This window comes from Benincasa hispida, chromosome 10 (genome assembly GCF_027475165.1).
Source record: "Benincasa hispida cultivar pf3 chromosome 10, pf3_genome.v1.1, whole genome shotgun sequence".
Lineage (NCBI taxonomy): Eukaryota > Viridiplantae > Streptophyta > Magnoliopsida > Cucurbitales > Cucurbitaceae > Benincasa > Benincasa hispida.
In genome coordinates, this window is record NC_143487.1 from 20,286,795 (window position 1) to 20,309,237 (window position 22,443).

The following is a 22,443-nucleotide window of genomic DNA, read 5'->3' on the forward strand; positions in this document are numbered from 1 at the left end:
CAACTACAAAACCTATAAAAGAAGCGGAACTCGCTATAGAGACATAGCAAAAACAACAATATTACAAAATTGGATACTTATTTGTTTGTCAAAAAGACAAATTAATGGTATAATAATATAATAAAATGATAATGAATAAAAGGTGATTAAAAAAATAAAAAAATATATAAAATTTAAATGAAATATACCATTTGTTAGATGATAATATGTATAAAATATTAAGTAAAATCCTAATCAAGATAAAAAAAAAATATAATCTGAATTTAAAATAATAAAAAATGAATAAACTAATGTAAATTTAAAGATATATTATAAATTAAAATCAAAATGGTGATAAACAAATTAAAGATGGATTAGTTCTAAATATTTTCGAAAAGTGGTTAAATTAAATCAAAACATATAACTAATTTCAATGAGAAAAATAAGGAAGAGATTGGTTTATTTTAAATCAATTCGTGAGTAGTTATCAAAATCTAATTTGAATATTAAAAATAAATTCAAATTCCAAAAGAGAAAGAAAATTACGGAATGACGTTAATGGTATAATAATATAATAAAATGATAATGAATTTGATTAAAATTTTTTTAAAAAAAACTATAAAATTTAAATGAAATATACAGTTCGTTAGATGATAATATGTATCAAATATTAAGTAAAATCCTAATCAAGATAAAAAAAAATAATCTGAATTTAAAATACTAAAAAATGAATAAACTAATGTAAAATCTAAAGATATATTATAAATTAAAATCAAAATGATGATAAATAAATTAAAGATGTATTAGTTTTAAATATTTTCGAAAAGTGGTAAATTAAATCAAAACATATAACTAATTTCAATGAGAAAAATAAGGAAGAGATTGGTTTATTTTAAATCAATTCGTGAAGTAGTTATCAAAATCTAATTTGAATATTAAAAATAAATTCAAATTCCAAAAGAGAATAAAAATTACGAATGACGCTCGTTTTCAGTTTTGAGATTGGATCTGTTAGATTATAATATGATTAATTTGATTATTAATCAAGCTTTCCAATTACATTGTATTTATATCTCAGTTATTAATGAAGCTCACCAATTACACTGTATTTATTTCTTGGTTATTAATAAAGCTCTACAATTACACTGTATTTAATATTCTAGACATACGAACCAACTAAAGGCAAGTCAGATATTATAAAAATGTCAACTAAAATAGTGACTAAATATAAAATATGTACAATTAAATCTAATAACACTTACAAAAAAGAAAATTAAACCTTAAAAAATATGGAAAAATATCCGTTTAATTTTAAGAATATGTATAATGAAAAACAATTCAAACATTTGAATAAATTTAAAATTTTATTAGATAAATGAAATTTGATAATATATGGATATTTAAAATATAAATTTGATAGAAAAATCTAAATATTTTAATTCAAGTACATTAATTCAAAAAGTGGTTAAACATAATCTAAATTAATAATAAAATATGTATTGATACATTAAATATGTGAGGAAAATTAGGAAGGGCGGTTACTTTTCAAATGTATTGGAGAGTGGAGAACTAAGGTATCAACAATTACCTTGTATACAGAACCCATCATTGTTTATGATTCTGCATTACCATGTAATTGTAGTTTCATCAATAATAAAAATTACAAACTAGACAAGGGTAAAACATGAATTTGAAAATTTGTAGTCATATGCATGTCATGTGAGATGTCATAAATCTTATTATTTGTTGGTTTTGCAACTCTAAAATCTGTCCTATACTCCAATTCCCAAAACTAAAAGTAAAAATCAAATGATTACCTAATGAAATCTTATTTATTAATATTTTTTTAAAAAAAAATCATCCCCTAATATCATTAAACAAGCAATTATAATTGTAATGCTTTAAAGGTGTTTATAGAAAGTACTCGAGGAGAAAAAGGAAGAAGAATAAAGAAAAGAAAACGGAAGACATGTTAGCCATGTTCACTACCACAGTTAAAGCATTCTATTATGAAACTTAAAAAATTGAAATCCGAGTTGTTTAATGATAATTGATATAATTTTCTGGATCAGATGTTGGATCCATCATCTATATATTATATTTGTTGACTAAAAAAGAAAATGAAATCGAGGACTATTTAAAACTATTATAACTTTAAGAACTAAGAAGTCATTTGATTTTTTTGTTTTTTGTTTTTGAAAATTCACCTTATAAAAACTACTTCTACTTATTCATTTCTTTGTTTTGAGGTGTTTTAAAAAATTAAGCCAAATTTTTAAAACTAAAAATAGTAGTTTTAAAAATTTTATTTTTTGTTTTTGAAATTTAACTAAAAAGCCAAGTGTTTAGTTTGAGATAATGAAAATTATGCTAAAAATGTTGTAAGAAAACATGTACAAATTTCAAAAAATGAAATAGTTATCAAAGAAGGTCTAAAATATCTAGGTTGAAACTCTTAAGAATAAATAGATATCAATATCAAATCTCATAAACTAAAAATATATTTTAATCTTCCAATTATTTAGTCAATCTAAGAATAGCTCATGTGATTATGAGACAAATCTTAAGAGTATTATAAAAATCCAATGACATGAAGTATTTGATCAATCCACCCAACCACTACCGTTTCAATTGTGTTATCACCTTTTGTATTGAGTTAGGTTAAGTAATAAGTGAAAAATTGATGAGTTAGGTTGGTTATTGGGTTTGTCAAAAATTAGATTGGGTTGAACCGAACCACCAAGCTTATTATTGATTTTAAAAAACAATTTTTTTTCTTACAATAAAATTATATATACATATATTTATGGCAGGTTTTCAAGAATAGAAAAATAAAGGAAACTGTTTATACAAAATAGCAAAATTTTAATCTTCTTTGGTAGATGCTGATAGAGGCTGATAGAAGTGTATCGGTGATAAAAATTAATAGAAGTCTATCATAAATAAATGCTGATAGAAGTCTATCGGTGTCTATCAATATTTTTTTTACTATTTTTTAAATAGTTTGACATTTTTTCTATTTGGAATTTTTTTTTTTACATTTTTTAAATTAGTCTATGAAATGTAGTTTTTAGAATATATATTGAAATTAAGTTGAAAATCTCAATTCAATGGTTGAAAATAAATAATAAGATTTTTTTACATAATGACATTTTATTTTTCTTAAAACACAAATTTAAATTAATGAATCAAATTACACGACTCAAATATTTCATGGTTAGGCTAGGTTGGGTTCATTATTTAACAAAGATTGTTTGGGTCAAATATTTTTTCAACTCAAACAATTGAATTATGTTAAAAAAAAAAAAAAAAAAAAAAAAAAAAAAAAAGAGAGAGAGTTCCAACCCGACTCAACTTATCGATGAACACCCTAAATAGATTTTCAATCAAAATATTATAGTTTGAATCTTTATTCCATAGACATTATTTGAACCATGAAAATAATAAATAAATAAGACTATTTACTTCTTTTTTTAGTATAAAACTATGTAAAAACGATGAAATCAACTCCACTTTCTCTCAACAAACTCTCGTGTAACGAATCTGCCTTAAGTATAAAAGGAGATTCAAACTTTTACTATAAAAAAAAGAACAACACGCAACGTATAGAGAGAAGAGAGATTAGCTTGTAAACACTTTCAGTGATTTTCATAGTAGAGAGCTTCTTTCCGTGGATGAAGATCAACAAGATCGAACAACGTAAACCAGAGTCTCCTCCTCCTTCTTCTTTCTTCTTCCTTTACTTCATCTACCTTGTATCTGTGAAAATCACCATTAGAGATCGATCAAGAAACCTCGATTCACAGAGAACAAGAAAGGTTTATTTGTACTCCTCACCTTTCTTTTCGTTTGAAGCTCTTGTGACACGAACACGAGGTTTAACTAAGCTCACACCTGTCATTCAATTTGGATTGATTTTGTCTTTGGGCCTCGGTGTGTTTATCCTAAAAGCCTAACAAACTATTTACTTCTAACCCATATAAATATAATCTATATTTTATAATTCAATTGAAGCTTAGCACTCCATTCATTCACCTATGTGACACAAATAAACCACAAACATGGATGGTTCATCTCAAATCTCAATCTACATTTATACAAGTAAATAAGAGAAGACAAACTTTTCTCAAACATAATATCACATTCTACTACTAATTTCAGTAATAAAACCAATATTATAAATAATAATTTCACCACTTATCTTTTCTTTTTCTAGCTCTTCATCCTCGTCAATTGACACAACATTTAAAAATAGAATCTTTAAATACTTTTCAAAATGGCTACGAGTTTGTATCATTATTGAAAATACATATTATTTTAAAAGTCTTCTCTTCTTATCCAAGTGAACTTAATTCAATAGTAATTGACATTATTTTTCTCTCAAGGTAAGAGGTTCGATCTCTCATTTTCACCGTTATTATAAAAAAAAAAGTGGAAAAATCCTCTTCATCTTAACCTTAAAAATCATATCTTACTATAAAAGAAAAAAAAAACTTAAAAGATCATATATTTCTACTTTTTTGTTATTTATTTACTTAAATAGTTATTCAAATAGCTCAATAATTCAAAAAACTCTACATTATTGAGCAAATCGTGGAATAAGTTTACTTCAATTTAATTCGAATGGTTAAAATATTAGTAATCTACTCAATGTAAAATAGAATTTTAAACAAAAATGGAAGATTAAAATAATATATAATCAAAACAATCTATTCATCTTCGCGAGACATATTTATTTTTTCATAATGTTGTAAGTTTGTCTTCTGAAGTTACTTCACGAGACAAAAAAACTTACGAACTCAACTTTACGAGACAAACAACTACTTTTCAACATTAAAAAAATAATAATAAAAGACTGTTTTTCAACCTATCTACTTCTTTTGAAACTCTAGAAAAGGAAAGAATTTGTAAAAAGGATTATTCCTCTGTTGGGACCGTCACGTAAAACATTTCTATCTTGAAAATAAAATGTGAAATTGAATCTTGAAGTTTTTAATTTAAGATATGTGAGTTAGGTAAGTTGAGTGATTTCATATTTAAGGCAATTGAATGACCATTTATTGAGGGACAAAATGGTATTTTTCATGTGGTGGGTCCCTTCACTTAAAGATTGAAAAGATGGAAAATAAGATTAAAAAAAATAGATTTTGAAAATGAGGTTACTTTTGAATTGGAAAAAAAAAATTGGGTCAAAATGGGCAATTTTCCATTTCCTTTAACTCCCCTATAACTATCGGGAAGTTATATTATTATTTAATTAAATTAAATTAAATTAAATCAAATTTATTTTGTTTTAATTTAATAATTAATAATTAATCTTAATTAATTAAATATCATATATTTAATTAATATTACATTTGAATCATATTCAAATGTATTTCTCCCTCATAACATATAATTATAATGTGTATCACATTCACATTAAATTTAACCTATAGTTTAATGTGAATCTCATTCATATTAAATTTAAGATATGATTTTAATATTAAATTTAACATATCGTTTTAATATGAATCTCATTCATATTAATTTAACATATATTATTTAATATAAATCTCATTATTATATAGTTTCAATATTAAATTTAACATATAGTTTTAATATGAGTCTCATTCATATGAATTTCATATTAAATTTAACATATAGTTTTAATATCTCATTCATATTAAATTTAATCTATAGTTATAATATTAATATCATTCATATTTTTTAATATTTGAAGCTTATTCAAATACATGTTTGTCTCATATTATAAAGTTTAATTTTGAATCTCATTCAAAATTAACTTTATAATATAATATATCTATATACATTATTTTAATTGTATCACATACAATCTAAGTAAATTTCGTTATTAATTTGAATAATTTAAATTCTTCCAAAACTAGATAATCCTTGTTTTATACTTAGTGAGCTAGTAGTGGAACCTAATGGGCCTATAAATTAGAAGCTCCAATTATATGAGATTAAATTAATTAAACTTTTTAATTAAATTAATCAACATTCATTACTATGGGTCACTCCACGTAAGACCCACAACTACACTTTTCGCAATGTATAATATTTTTGTGTTGATGAATATAACTAATTATCAGTATGTCAACCTTTCACAAACTATTTGTAATTATAGTTGGGTCAAATTACCGCTTTACCCATATAATTACCTTTTATTCCTTAAGTATTACTTATCCCTCTAATGAACAATAAGTTTATTGTCCAACTATAAACTAAATCCTCTTGGGCTAATGAGAGAGAGGTTGCTGGGGTTGGTGTCCCAAGATCTCGTGGTTCTCATAGTTTGTAAACTGTATACAAATTATTTATTTAATAAAATTAAATATTATTTTATTCAACATTTAGATTGCATTCACTCAATCCAATAAACTAATATTTGAGGTTATTTTATGTAACTTAAACGTGTATGTGGTTAACATACAGGTGGATCATGTTTAAGTAATAACCTAAATGGTCAGTAATATATGAAGATTGGGTGTCTTATCCTAGTGACATTATGGATACGACCTACTTTGTAATTGTTACAGCTTACAGGAGTTGTAAAGTATTACAGATTTGATCCTAATCGTTCATGTGGAGACACGTGGGTGGAGGTATCCTATATAAAGAGTATATATAAGACCGAACCACGAAATGATTAGTCTCTATTTATAACGTCGTTAATTGGAGAGATAACATTTCATAGGATGACTATAGATGACTCAATCTTAATCCTAAGTGAGTTATGAACTCCTGATAATGAGGGCAATCCTTTGATATGTATGGGTGAGAGTGGCCAATTTCGTCTGATGGAACCTTGTTAAAGATCCTTGAACTGAATACATGATCGTCTCAATTTCTCAATTTTCACAGTATATAAAATCTTACAACGAAGAACAAAAAATATTCATTTAATTTAGAAATTACAGTATGCTCAAAACGAAATACAGAAAAAAAATAAAATGGGTTAGAATACCCTTACCTTTGAAGAACAGTTCTTCAATTGATTCCTTCGAACAAACGAACACAACCACGAAATTTTCTTTGTATTCTCAGGGATGAGAACCCAGGAGTTTGTGGGCTCTAAACTATTTTGGTTGAGGGAGTTTGATGGAGAAGAGAGGGGGAGGAAGATGCTGGGATTTTTTTCAAAACGTTTCTGTGTCTTGAGAAAAAATCTCTGTTTTCAGTTTTCACATACTACACAAAATGGGGAAACACTTCCCATTCACACATCTGAGACAAAAAGAAGGGAGTTAACTCTCTCTCATAATTATTTTTTTTAATAAATAAATAAATTTATTTAATAAAATATTTAATATATATAAACTATAGATTAATATTTGATATAACATATAGTTTAATATATATATTATATGATAAGGTAGTTATCATATATATAGAGATTAATATAGATTAATATATATGATAACTACCTTATCATATATATATATGTTATATCAAATATTAATCTATAGTTTATATCAAATATTAATCTATAGTTTCTATATTGTATCAAAGACAATATAACATATAGTTTCAATTTTCTCCTACCAATGGCTTTTAATATAAATCTCATTTATATTAAATTTAATTATATGAATCCAATTCATATAATTAATATTTGAATTATATTCAAATATTTATTTTCTCTAAGAAAATACTTTATAATGTATCAAATACATTGTAGTAATTATATCATATATAATTAAAATTAAATATCATATATAATTAATTCCCTCAATTAATTTGAACAATTCAAATTAATCCAAAAACTGGTTCTCATTTATTCCCGTTGAGCTACCGAGGGGACCTCATTGACCTGTAGTTTGAAGCTCCAACAGTACGTGAATAATTAACTAAACCATTTAATTAAATTATTCACTATACGTTAACTGTTGGGCACTCCACTAAAAACCAACAACTGCACTCTATAGATATATTTCAATGTTCACTGGATATAACTAGTAAACAGTATGATGACCATTCACAAATTGTTCGTAAGTACAGCTGGGCCAAAATTACCATTTTGCCCCTGTAGTTATATTTATCTCCTTGAGTACCACCGATATCTCTAATGAATAAGAAATCATAATCCAGCTATGATCAAACCCCTCTCGGGCCAAGAGAGGGAGCAATTTATCTACTTACCCCCACATTGGAGAAGGAGTGAATTCTTTCTTGTGTAGTTGTGTTCCCAACTCCCCAATTAGACGAATCCCCAAAATGGTAGGCTTGTTGAGTCAACGATCTGACCACTTTCACCCATACAAATCAAAGGATCACCTTCATAGGCAGGAGTTCACAACTCACTCATGATTTAGGTCATGTTACCTATGGTCATCTTGGTGAAATGTAAGTCTCTATTATGAATGTAGTTATATAATGAGACTAAACATTTCATGGTCTAATCTTATACAGACTCCTTTGTATATAATATCTCCGCTCACATGTCTCCATATGAATGATCAGGATCAAATTATTTGTAGCACTTTACAACAATTGTAACATCTACAAAGTGGGCATACTCATAGTGTTACCAGGATAAAGTATCCAGTCTTATCTATCTACTACAGACCATTTAGGTTATCACCTAAATATGATCCACCCGTATGTCTTTACATATATACTTAAGCTATAAGATAATCTTGGATGTTAGTTTATTGGTTTGTGGTTAATGCAACTAAAAATTGAAATAAAATGTCACATCTTTTATTAAATAAATAAGATGTTTGTACATTACAATTACAAACTATAGGACCCTACAAAATTTAGGGCATCAACCCCAACATCGTCAACTCAATATGCCTACCATTTTGGGTATTTATCCGAGTAGGGAGCTTAGAATATAGTTGCATAAGATGGAATTCGCTCCTTTCCGATTTTAGGGTAAGTAGATGAATTGTTCCCTTAAGGACTGATTCCTATTCTTGAACGATGAGGCCTTACCCTCTCATTGGCCCGAAAGGGATTAATTTATAGTTTGACTGTAAACTATTTGTTTATTAGAGGGATCAATGGTACTTAAGAAGCTAGACATAATTACAGGGGTAAAACAATAATTTGACCCAGTTGTAATTACCAGCGATTTGTAAAGGATTGACTTACTATTGATTGGTTATATCCACAGACACAGAAATATATCTACAGCGCGAAGAGTGCGGCTATGGGTCTTTAGTGGAGTGACATGCAGTTAATGAATGTTGGTTAATTGAATTAAAGAGTTTAATTAATTAATATCATATCATTGGAGCTTCGAATATGTAGGTCCATTAGGTTCACTTGTTAGCTCACTAAGGATAAAACAAGAATCGATTAATTTTGAATTAATCTGAATTGTTTAAATTAAATAAGGGAATTATTTGTGTGAGATACAATTAATATAATATATCCACATACAATTAATAGAATATGATACAATTAATATTTGTATGAGATACAATTAATATTATGTGGATATATTATAATATAAAGTTAATTTTGAATAAGATTCAAAATTATACTTTATGAGAGAGATAAATATCTGAATAAGTTTCAAATATTAATTATATGAATATGATTCATATAAAACTATAGGTTAAAATTATTGTGAATAAGATTTATTTGAAACCATAGTTTATGTGAGAGAATATATTAGAATATGATTCAAATAAATGAGATATGTGATATTTAATTTATTGTTACTTAATTAATATTATTTAAATATAATTTTTTTTGTTATATATATATATATATGAGATGAGTTGATGCCCTAAATCTCGTAGGGTCCTGTAATTTGTAACACATGTATGAACAAATATTGTGATATAATAATATGAGATATTTTCTTCACTATAGTTTATGAAATATGAGATATTTTAGTTGCATTAACCACAAACCAATAAACAAAGATCCCTGGTTGTCGTTGTAACTTAACTTGTATGTGGAGACATACAAGTGAATTGTGTTTTAAGTGATGACCTTGGATAAAGGAGGGAAACTTTATCCTTGTGACACTACAAGTGTGACCCGTTTTGTAGATGTTATAAATGTTGTAAAGTGCTACAAATGGTCTAATCCTGACCATTCATGTATTAGACATGCGAGCAGGGATGCTCTATACAAAGGAGTTTGTATAAGATCGGACCATGAAATAGTTAGTCTCATTATATAACGCCATTCATGACAAAGACTTTCATTTCACTAGGATGACCATAGATAACATGACCTTAATCCTGAGTGAGTTGGGAACTCCTGCCTATGAGGGCGGTCTTTTGATTTGCATGGTGCGAGCGGCTAGATCGCCGACTCAAACCTACCACTTTGGGGATTCGTCTGATTGGGGAGTTGGGAACTCAGCTACACAATATAGAATTCACTCCTTCTCCGAAGCAGGGGTAAATAGATAAATTGCTCTCTTAAAGGCAGATTTCGGGGCTTGAATAATGTGGCGCCACACCTTCTCATGGCTCGAGAAGTGTTTACTCATAGTAGGACTATGATGTATTATTCATTAGAGGAATCATTGGTACTTAAGGAGCTAGATGTAACTACAGGGGCATAATGATAAATTGACCCAGTTGTACTTATAAGCGATTTGTGAAGGGTCATCATACTGTTGATTGGTTATATCCGATGGACATAGACATATATATGTAGTGCAAAGAGTGTAGCTGTCGGTCTTTAGTGTAATGTTTGATAGTTAACGGATGGTGGATATCGTGATTAAAGAGTTTAGTCAGTTATTAACGTACCATTGGAGCTTCAAGCTACAGGTCCATAAGGTCCCCTTGGTAGCTCAATGGATTTATGTTGAGAATCAATTTTTGGGTTAATTTGAAGTGTTACTTAATTGATTCAATGATATGGGATATAATAGATTTCATGTATTAGATACATTAATTGGAGAAATTAATAAATGAGGAAAAGAACTATGGTTTATATATTGCATGAGATGTAATATTAAAACTATAGGTTATAATTATTATATTTATTTATAATTAAATCAATTATGAGATAATTGATTTTCTCCTAATAACCAACTTAGTGGGAAGTTATAATCAGTTATGGTAACTGATGGATAAAATGAAAATCATTTTCATTTTTAATGATCGATTTGATAATCGAACGGCTATAAACCAAAAGCTATACGATAGCTTGAGAGAGTAAACTACGATAGCTTGAGAGAGTAAACGATCGTGCATAGAATTTTCTATACGATAGTCGCTCGCTGCTAAACGATCGAGTACCCAAGTCTACACGATAGACTTCTATCTTTTCCTACTTACTCGATCGTCTACACAATCGTTTAATTCCTCATTCCCTCTACCAAATCCATACAGAGCCCACAACTCTAGGATTCTTATACCGAGAATACCAAGGTAGCCTCGTGGTGGTGTATTCTTGTTGTTTGAGGGTCGAGGGTCAAGTGTTACTCCATTGTATTCGAAGTTATTTTAGAGAAGTTGCATTCGTGCTGTTGAGCGTTCGTGCTGCTGAACGTTCGTGATATCTGATCGAGGGATACGAGAAGACAGGTTCTTCAAGGGTATGTTCACTCGATCTCTAGTATTTTCCTTTGGAAGTATGCTATAATCTAGACTTGATGCATAACTGTTATTGTTTGATTGTAAATGTGTATGCTCTTTCACAATGGGGTTTGGAACGATCTGCTTCAACTCATTGGTTCTCTTTGTATATAGTTCCTTCATATATAAATGTATGTGTGTGTGTGTGCGCGCACGCGTATAATATTAAATAATAATATAACTCTCATTTGGGAGTTATTGTAAGTTAGTGGAAGGGAGTTGTAACTCCCTCTCCCACCAACTCTCACTCTCTCGTGTAAAAAGAAAAGAAGGAGAAGAATTGTGGGGTTGGTGGTTTTCATTCGAACACATCACAAAAAAAAAAAAAAAAAGAATTTCTCTCTACAATACATTCTTCTTCTTCCTCACTCAAAAGTTGTCTCTCACACGATTTTTTCCTACTAAATTAAGGATCCCACAATCCTTAATCCTTATCCAAAAAATAGCATGGAAACCGAGCGGTGGTGACTTACTATATGTTCGTATTCGTTCGTGAGTTATAGAAGCACTTCTGATGTTCGTGAGTTTAGGAAGAAGTTCCAGTGTGTTGCGAGTTTGTGACAAAGGAGAGGATCTGTGTTGAAGAAAGTCTTCACAGAGGTATTTCCCTATCTCTTTGAACGCATGTTTAATATTATGTTTATCCATGTATATTTGTGTTTTTTCATTATTTTTATTTGGTTTCTAAAATGAATTTGGAGACCCAAACATTCACGCACTTCTGCTGAGGAATTCGATTCATTTAGAGGTCTCATTGTTCAAGACCCGAAACCAACTTTTAAGGGAGCAATTCATCTACTTACCCTAAAAATAGGAAGAAGTGAATTCCATTTTGTGTAACTATGTTCTCAATTTTCCACTCTGACAAATTCCCAAAATGGTAGGCATATTGAGTTGGTAACTCGGGTTACTCTCACCTATACAAATTAAAGAACTGCTCTGATAGACAGGAGTTCATAATTCACTCAAAATTGAGGTGGAGTTACCTATGATCATCCTATGAAATGTTAATCTTTCTAGTCAACGGTGCTATAAAGAGAAATTAATCATTTCACGGTTTGGTCTTATACAAACTCTTTGTATAGGATACCCTCATTCGCATGTCTACACATAAACGATTTAGATCACATCGTTTGTAACATTTACAACTCTTGTAACATGTACAAAGTGGGTCATATCCGTAGTGTTATCAGGATAAGATACACAACCTTATCCATTTACTACAGATAGTTACATAAAATAACCTCGGATCTTCAGTTATTAGATTGAATTACATAATTCTAATGGTCAAACAAAATAACTCCTAATTTTATCAAATAATAATTTTTTTTAATACATTACAAACCACGAGATTTAGGGCACAATCCCCAACATTTATTTGATCTATAAACTATCAAAAGTATTTTGTATATTCCTGAAAATTCAATTTATTGTTTAATATGTCATTGAAGTTTGAATTTTTTGTTTATCAGGCATCTGACATATTCACAATTAAAAAAAATTAATCAATATGAATTATACGTCTAATGGAATCCTAAATTTAACATTTTTTAGTTGATCTGTGAATTTTTGTTTAAAAAAATATTGAATTGGTCATGGATCTTCTAAAAAAATGAGTTTTTTTTTTTTTTTTTTTTTGTATGGATATCCCATTTACAAGCATCTTTATGATTAATGATCCGCCCCCTCACAAATGTATGAAATGTAACCTTCTACTTACGTCATAGTGCATTACCGCATTTTATAACGTATCATGTTAGGGATGACAATATCTATCGACTATCATAGCCCTAATGTGATTGTCATCTTTATCACGGTCTTCATCTTTCTGTTGAGTTTTCTCCATTTCTCTCACAATTTGTTGTGTCTTTGGTTGAGAAAAATGAAGATCGTGATAGAGATGACCGTCACGTTAAGGTTACACATGACCATTCCTAACACGATACATAATAAAATATGTATAGTTTGTTGTGTTTTTCCCATTTTTCTCACAGTTTGTTGTGTCTAGGTAAAAAAAAAAAAAAAAAGTAAAGATCATGATATACATGACCATCATGTTATAGCTACGATACAGATGATTATCCCTAACGCGATATATTATAAAATGTGATAGTGCTCTATGATATAAGTAAAAGGTTAGATTTCATACGTTTATGGGAGACGAGTCATCAATTATAAAGGTACTTCTGAATGGACCATCCATACAAAAAACACTAAAAAAATTGAAAGTTTAACAATTTATTAGACATTTTCTTACAATTCAATGAATTTATCCACAAATGATTGAAAATTAGAAAATTTATTAAATAGTTCTGAAAAATTAAAATTCCAAATTGACACTATTGAGGATTGCCCAAGGCAATGCCCAAAGCTCACAGGAAAGCTCGAGCCCAAACCAAGAGGTGATGGGGAGAAACACACGTCTCAAAAGGGAAAAGTTAGAGCCTCCGATTCAATGCTCCGAGCCGACTAGAAAAGCTCAATGCTAGCACCCTACAACTTCAAAACCCACAATCTCTCTAACATGTAACCACATACAAATGTCAGAGGAAGAGCAACCTCGAGTCCCCCAACCACCCAAACACCGTCGATGTTTCACGTAATTAGAGGTGAGTGTCAGAAGAAAGACCTATGAATAGCCTCATTCGACGACCCCAGATGGAGAGAGTAAGTAATCTCTAAAGGAAAGCTCTGACCTTACTTCTCGTGTGTTTAACTGAACTATACACTTCATATATTAACTTAGACATAAAGTGTGGTAAGCTCGGTACCATATTGATGTACAAATCTTTTATGCAGCTCGACTCGAAAAGCGAGACCAAACCAAAAGAAGTGGACCGAAAGCCAAATTCACGAGGGGTACGCAACGACAATAAATACAGACGAGATCCGAGCGTCAACAAACACAAATGACAAACAAAATTTAAAATTAAACTTATAATTTATTTTAAAAAAAAAAAAAAAATAAAAAAAACAACAACAACAACAACAAAGAAGATGGTTGAAAGAAAGACAAATAAAATCCAAAAGGAAAAGAAAGAAATAATTTACAATGAAAATAATAATATAGTTTGGTGGTATAGGAAGATAGAATGGTGGGATCTTGGCCATATCCACCAAACAGTCAGAATTGGAGGGTGGAAATGCAAAATGAAAAAATAGAAAATAAAAAATAAAAATAAAAATTGGTGGATGGAGAAGAAGAAGAGGAATTATTGGTGTAGCTTTGAAGGAAAGATGGGAAAGCACCACCGGCCAAGCCATGCACCCAACCCCTCTCCCCCTCTTCTTTATACCCATACCTAATACCTTCACATCACACAATGACTATGCTACCCCTCTTCTTCTTATTCCCCCAAATTACCAAATTACCTTTCCTTCTTCCACAAGCTACCTTCCTCTATCACTATTTCCACTATACATGTGACCTCTCACTAGTCCATTCAAGTCTAGATTAGTGACTAAAACGTTCATTTTTAAAGCATCATGGTTCGAGTTTTCAATTACTCTTTTGATTTCTAAGTTTTGGATATAGTTTCTATTTGGTTTCTAAATTTCTAAATGTTACACTTTGAGGAATTTAAGTATAAAGTTTAATAATATTGGAGTTAGGAAATTTGTTTTTTGAGGGTAGAATTGTAATATGGAGTTTCTTTCTTGATAAATGTCCAAACTTCAATAGTGTTTGTTATTGAAGCTGATTTACGTTTTGAATTTGATTTTAATTTAGTCCATAGGTTTCAAAATAATTATAGCATAGATGTTTACTCACTTTCAATTTTTGACGTTAATGTCTATTAATTAATTTAAAATAGTTATGAAATGAAAATTTAATTTTAATTTTAATAGTGATGAAAAGAGTGAAACTTAATTAATCATAGTTCTTTTTAATTCTTTTGAACTAATTAATAAACAGTAATAATAAGATTAAAAATTGGTATGTAATGAAAAATCAACGTTAAAAGTATAAAACTTGAAAACTATTAACCAAATTGAAACAAAACTTTAATTTCAAGCCCAAAGTTGTAATATTTTAAAACCTACCTACTACATTAAAATCAAATTCAAAACTTAAAATGTTACAGTTGAAAGTCCAATGACCAAGTAGATACTAGGCCCAAAATCTAAAGTCCATGAATGCTTTCTCCAAAAAAAAAAAAAAAAAAAAAAAAGAAAATAAAAAAGGATCAAAGTGTTTAATGTTCAGTGTCCTTCTAATTTCATTTCCAACTTTTTTAAAATTTCAAATTTTGTGTCATAGTTAATAAAAGAATGATGTTGAGTTTGTGTTCATCAGTGTACCATCGTATTAACGAGGTATGGTATGGTTAAATGGGTTAAGATTCACTTGGGTTATGCAAACATCTCTCAAATATTAAAACTCACAAGTCAATTTAATAAAATCAACTCATAAGTCAATTGGTTTATAAAATCAATTTAATAAATCTCTTTTCCATTGAGGAGCCGGTGGCAGTTGCGTATGAAATGATTGATATTTCTTTGTTCCATATGAAATATTGTCACAATGCGTTAAATTCATTCACTGTCTAATGCCTTAGAAAAATAAACACCTGCCCCTGGGTTGTTTGATCTTCTTATAACTCAAGATAGTGATTTGTTTGGATGATTGTTTCCTAATTTTAATTAAAAAAAATCAATTCAAAGGAATTAATCTAATCCATGGAGTCTGTCTCCACATTAATCATTTTGTTAATTAACTTAAACATTTGAAAAGGTCAGGGCTAAAATTGGAATTTTAAGAGTTGGGAACAAATGACTATATTTATATATGTATATACACACACTAATACATAGCCTGACCTAGATTTCCCTTATGTTATGGTTGGAAGTTTGTATCATAATTGCAAACCCCAAGAGGTTTCAAAGTAAAGAAAAAGGAAAAGTGAAGTAAATTATAGCACCTGTATGATAGTTATTGGCTGGGCCTTCCTTTCAAATCAATCTCAAAGATTTTGTTCAAATTTCCACTCCACTTCATTTTTCATTATTAAAGCACAGTTCTAATCTCAAGGTCTTACTTAATATATCAAAAGATAACTATCATCAAATTATTTATACAACAATATCACACCATCTTTCAACAGCTATTTCATTCAACCAACATCAAAAACAAAGTTATACAATTCTTATTTACTCTATTCATCATGATCTTCTAAAAAGGAGGAAAGCTTCAGAGGGAAAAAAGCTAACAGGGGTGATGGCTAGAAATTGTATCATGGGCCAACCAGAACCATCAAAGACCAATATGATTATGTTCACTAAAACCCACCAAGGAAATCATAAAGAGGAGGATTATGGCTTGGTTTTGCTTGTAGATGAAAATACAACATGTAAATTTCAGAAAATTGGCAAAAGAACCCTTTGAATCAGTTTATTTCCTTTTTGAATCATTTGGGTTTTTGCCAATATGAGGTGCAAGCACATGGCATTGGGAAGGAAAACTGAGCAAAGTAATGCAATTGGTGAAGGCTCTGTCTAATGGAGGGGAAGAACTTGGGAAGGGTGCCTGCTTCTATTGGGTTTTGGGCACATTGAGATCAGAATCAGAAATGGTGTGGCAAGAAGAATCAAGCATCACATGTGCAATAAATGTTTCTTATCAAAAAAGAAAAGAAAAATTAAAATTAAAAAAGAAAACAAACAGAGCCCCATTCTTCAGAAAAAAATCAATGCCCACCACCTCCCCCCTATTGTCCATTCCCACATTCAATATTTGCAAACAGCTCCATTCTTCAGCCATTCAAACAAACCCATAAGCCTAAAACACTCCATTTTCTAATCTCTGAAAAAAGTCATAAAGATCAAAGAACATGCCCTCCACTACATATGCTCAGCGCCTTCCCAACAAATAATCAGATCAAACAAAGCATATCATCATCACACAGAGAGGAATGTAATTTCATCAAAAGAATAGATATTAAAATAACCAGAGATGGGCAAGAAAAGTTTTATGGCAATTAGAACACTGCAGATTCTTTAAATTAGATGAGTAAATTCTTTGTACAGAAGTAAGGATTTGATGATGTGAATCAGATCAAGAAAGGAAAATCCCAGATCGGATACACAGCCAACTTAAACGATGCTAAAAAGCTTCAATGATACAGACAACATTTTATAGCCCATGGTCGTCGAAGGGAACCCAGTTCTAAAAAGTCTAACAAAGTAAAAAGGGAAGAGTGGGAAGGAGGCCGATCAAATTTCTCTTCAACTTACCACCATATTCGAAAATTCTTCAGTTTAGTGTTTTTCCCGAGAAAATAAGATAGAAAAAACAGAAGAAATGTGGAAAAAAAAAAGGACCATTTCAAACCACGATGATATAAAGCAACCACGGTGTCATCATTCATCAGAGGCATAAAGCAGTAGCTTGAAGATCATCACCAGTTAAATCCACGACGTCCATCGGAGGCGGTAAGTTAAGATCAAAGGGCAAGGCTCTACGGAAAGAAGCAAGAACACAGACCTCATCATCATCAACAACCGAGGAAGACGAATCACAGTCGCTATGGCAATCATCCGGCGAAACTGGCTGCACCGGCCTCCGACGAACCATAGACAGCGACGACAAAGGGTTAGAAATCCGGGGCCCACTAAACGACTCCACGGTAGAACTCAAACTGCTCGATGTAGGCCTATTAGCCTGAACACACTCAATCTTCCCACCAAATCCATTCGAATCGTGCAAATCCGGCGGCGATTGGTAGAAAGGAATTTGTTGTTGAATGGAAATCGTCGATGGATGTAAAGGAAAGTTAGTTTTGGCCTTAGCACCACGGAGGGTCCGAGCGGCATTATCGTAAGCCCGAGCAGCCTCTTCAGCGGAATCAAAGGTACCAAGCCAAACCCTAGTTTTCTTCCAAGGATCTCTGATCTCAGCCGCGTATCTACCCCAAGGACGCTTACGAACGCCTCTGTAACGGATCTCCTTGAGAGGATTTTCAGGTTGAATGGTCGATTTGGGTATTTCTGTAGCTGTAAATGGATCTGAGGGTCTGCCTCGCCGCATGGATGAAAGAGGGAAAATTCTTCGAACCGAAATGATTCAAAAGGAAGAAGAAAAAATTGCAGAAGATGGTCGATTATTGACAAAAAGAAAAGGGAAAAAGATGATTACCACATCGTTTGAAACTCGACTGTCAAATACGAATCGCCATTTTTGCCTCTGGTTCTTCTTCTTCTTCTCCCTCTAGAGGGTCGGTTTTATCTCTCTCCCTCAGGAATGAGAGTTGAGAGATCCGGGTCGAGGTTCATTGCTTCGTGTAATTTTCATCTTTTTTAAATTAATTTCAATAAATTTTAAATTAAATTAATTTTTGTAGAGAAAGGAAAAAAAATAAAGTAGGGATGGAGAAATGACGAAAATGCCATTGGCAAAAAGACAGCCATATACACATCTGTCATATACGTACACTCAACCAATAACCCTAAAACTCTACTTTTAATTTTCTCTCTCTTAAGCCCCTATATGGTGCCCCTCGATAAAAACACCTTTTTTAAAAATAATAATAATAATAATAAATATGGTTTATTATTTTCTTTTTTTAAAAAACCTTTGACTAGCCAACAAATCATGATTAAGATGAGGGTTAAAGTTGCAAATTTGGAAACATAATTTAGAGAAATTTAAATTTTAGTCCCTACGAGCCCATTTGAATTATCTGTAATTTTTTGTGGGTATGAATATTAATTAGCTGAGATTATGTCTAGGATACTAATATTTGTGGTTAGATAGGAAAGAGAATTAATGTTTGGAAGTTATATATATGAATTTGATTTATCAATTTTATATATGGAAACAAAAATTAAATAATTTTATAATAAAAATTACATAATTAACTAATTATAGGTGAGAGAATAAATATTATTTAATATATTGCTATATTAATTTATTACTTAATTAGTGAAAATAAAAATAAATGAATATTTTTATATTAAACAAACACAATTAAATTATTTAAATTAATTACATAAATAAATAATTAAATGAATATAAATTAATTAGAATATTAATAATTAACTTTAATAATTTGTATTAAATAGTTGAGATAACGTAAAATATTAATTGTACATGTATTATGAAATTTATTAAGGCTAAATAATATATTTATATTTAAAAAATTAATAGTAATGGTTAATTGAGATTAGTTTATTAGTTTAGTTAGGTTATATTTTAAGTGTTCATCTTTTACGCATAAAATTCTCAATAGTGTGGAGGGTATTAGAAAACCTATGGTACATGAGTTTTTAAAGTTACCTAAATTACAATAACTTGGACTTTAAAAAGTAAAATCGTGTTAAACAAATAACAATATTACATAACTGATTGAACTCTCATGAAAAAACCTACAAAACAAGAAGGCCTTAATAGTTAGAATGCATCTTTATATATAGTTTAATAAAATTCTCACAAATAATTTTATCGAAGGGATTATTTACGAGAGTAGTCCATTCTAACGTTTGAAACTGAGTTTAAATCTTAAATTTTTTTCTCCCAGACTATAGAGAACAAATGTGTAATTTGACCTAAAACGATGTTTGACAGCCCAAGTGAGTTACGTTGGGTAGGCTTTTTAAGCCCATTCAGTATTTGTTTGACTCATGAAAGAAACAGCCAACGTTTTATTTCCCAACATAACTCTCCTAAAAAGATGTATTTTTTATTACTCCTCTTCGTCGTTTCTCTCTCTCCCAGATCCATCTTCACATTTCTTCCATTCATATCTCTTCCATCTTCTCTCTCCTTCATCCGTCTCGTTCATCCTTTTTGTCTCCTCCATTTTTCTTCTTCTAGTTTTTTCTTCTTACTCCAATTTCTCATCTTGCATGATTTTTTAAAGATGATTTTCTCTTCCTTTTTTTTTTTTGAGTTTTTGAAGTTTTTTTATTCCGATCTACTTTTTTTACGAGTTTTGTTGTTCAAATCTACTTTTTTATGAGTTTTTTGTTCGTATCTACTTTTCTTGAAGTTTTTTTTTATTCATATCTACTTCGTTTTTGAATTTTTTTGGTTCAAATCTACTTTTCTTTGGAGTTTTTTTTTGTTCAAATTTACTTTTTTTTCGATTTTTTTTGTCTGGGTTTTGGATTTGTGTTCTCCCCGTATTTTATTATTTCATGCATGTTAGATATGTAGGAATTTTTTGTTTAATAGATTATTGGGTTTTGATTTCCTTATTAGTTTTTTTCCCTTGGATTTTTGGGTTTCCATTTTCAGATCTTTAGGGTTCTTTTGTTCAATGGATTTTTAGACTTCGATGTCTCGAATATGTTTTTTTGTTGGCTTTTTTTTTGGGGTTCGATTATATGAGAATGTTAGACTAAACAAAGGTAAATAAATTGAAAGAAAGTATATTTGGTAAATAATTTTTTTTAAAAAAAAAATTAGTATATAAATTAGAATGAAACTAGTTGGTAAATAGTTGGTAAGTAAAATTAGAAAATAAATAATTGGTAAATAGATTTTAAAAAGGACTAGTTGTTAGATAAATTATAAAAGACATGGTTTGGGATTAAATTTTATAAAACTTAGTTGGTAAATAAAAGGTAAAAAGTAATAGTTGGTAAACATATTTTAGATAAATTTAATGATCCCTTTTAAGTCTATGACAATGAGATATTTGTCAACCTCATTAACTGTAAAAATAAATCTAACGAACCACTACTTATCGAGACTTATTTAGGTTGAATATAGCTACAGCCAGAATTTGACAACTAGAATATTTAGTTGCACAATTTGTTTTTTTTTTTTTACTAGGTAGTAGTGGGTTGCATGAGAACCTTTAACCATAACCATGTGAAGTTTGAAAGAATCTTTTGTGTTGGAAAAAAATGGATTAAAGATTTTGTGTTTAGCACATGAATATGTTGAGAAGCATCTGTTGCGTTTTACAAATTAAAAAAAAAATGATTTTTTTTTTGGTCATAAAAGGGTTAAGAAAATAGGTGGATAGTTGAAAATTAATTTTTAAAAAATCAATTTCATTTATAAAAATAGCACCAGATACTTCAACTTAACCCTATACCCAAAATACATACTTTTGGACAAAACTCAACTCAATTCAGACCCCAAACATAGATAATAATTACCAACTCAACTCAACTCTACACCCCAAACATAGACAATTTAACTCTTCAAATAATTTAATCCCAGACAATAACTACCAACTCAACTCAACTAAACTAAATTTTGTTTTTATCGCGCGCCAAATGCCCCTAAATTTTTAACTCTAAACTTAACTTATGTGTAATGGATTTTGGATTTCTAAATATAAATATAGTCTTTTTAACTCTAAAAATATCTAGTAAACTCACAAACTTTCCATTTTGTGTCTAATAAATTTTTGACATGTTAGATGTTTTTCAAATTAGTGGATCGTTGAGACATAAAATGTCTATGGAATTCTAAAATTTCAATTTTTTATACAATATATTTGCAAATTTTGAAAATGTTAAATTGGTCAAAGACGTACAACATATGATCGACGATTGATTAGATAGTAATTAGTTTATACTAAGAGTGCAAAAGCCCGAATCAAACTAGTTCAGTTCAAACTCACTTTTATTTTTTGGAAAAAAAATAAAATGGAACCGAACCAAGTTGGTTCGGTCCACCATCTGCCCGAACCCACCTTAAAATAGGTTATGGTTTTCCTTCTTTTTGCCGTCACAATCACAACTTACAACCTCATCTCTCTCCTCCCTTCTCTCTCACTCTCTACCATTTGAAACCAAAGAAGGGGGAAATTCTATATCCACGAGCGTTTAAAACCAACTTATATCCATGAGCATTTAAACCAACTTATGCATATCTCGATTAATCTCACAGGACAATCTACTTGACCAAATAATATTTGGGTGCCAAAAAAAGTTTAAAGATATATAA

General features: G+C 29.7%; 1 protein-coding gene across 1 annotated transcript; it reads right to left on the reverse strand.

Moving 5' to 3' along the window:
• Positions 1-17,507: 17,507 nt before the first annotated feature.
• On the reverse strand, positions 17,508-18,815 carry LOC120089253 (ethylene-responsive transcription factor 3-like). Its single transcript, XM_039046675.2, has 2 exons — positions 18,676-18,815; positions 17,508-18,586 (listed from the first exon to the last, which is right to left on the reverse strand). The coding sequence occupies exon 2, from the start codon at positions 18,565-18,567 to the stop codon at positions 17,908-17,910; it is 660 nt and encodes a 219-aa protein (XP_038902603.1). The 5' UTR covers positions 18,568-18,586; positions 18,676-18,815; the 3' UTR covers positions 17,508-17,907.
• Positions 18,816-22,443: the final 3,628 nt, after the last annotated feature.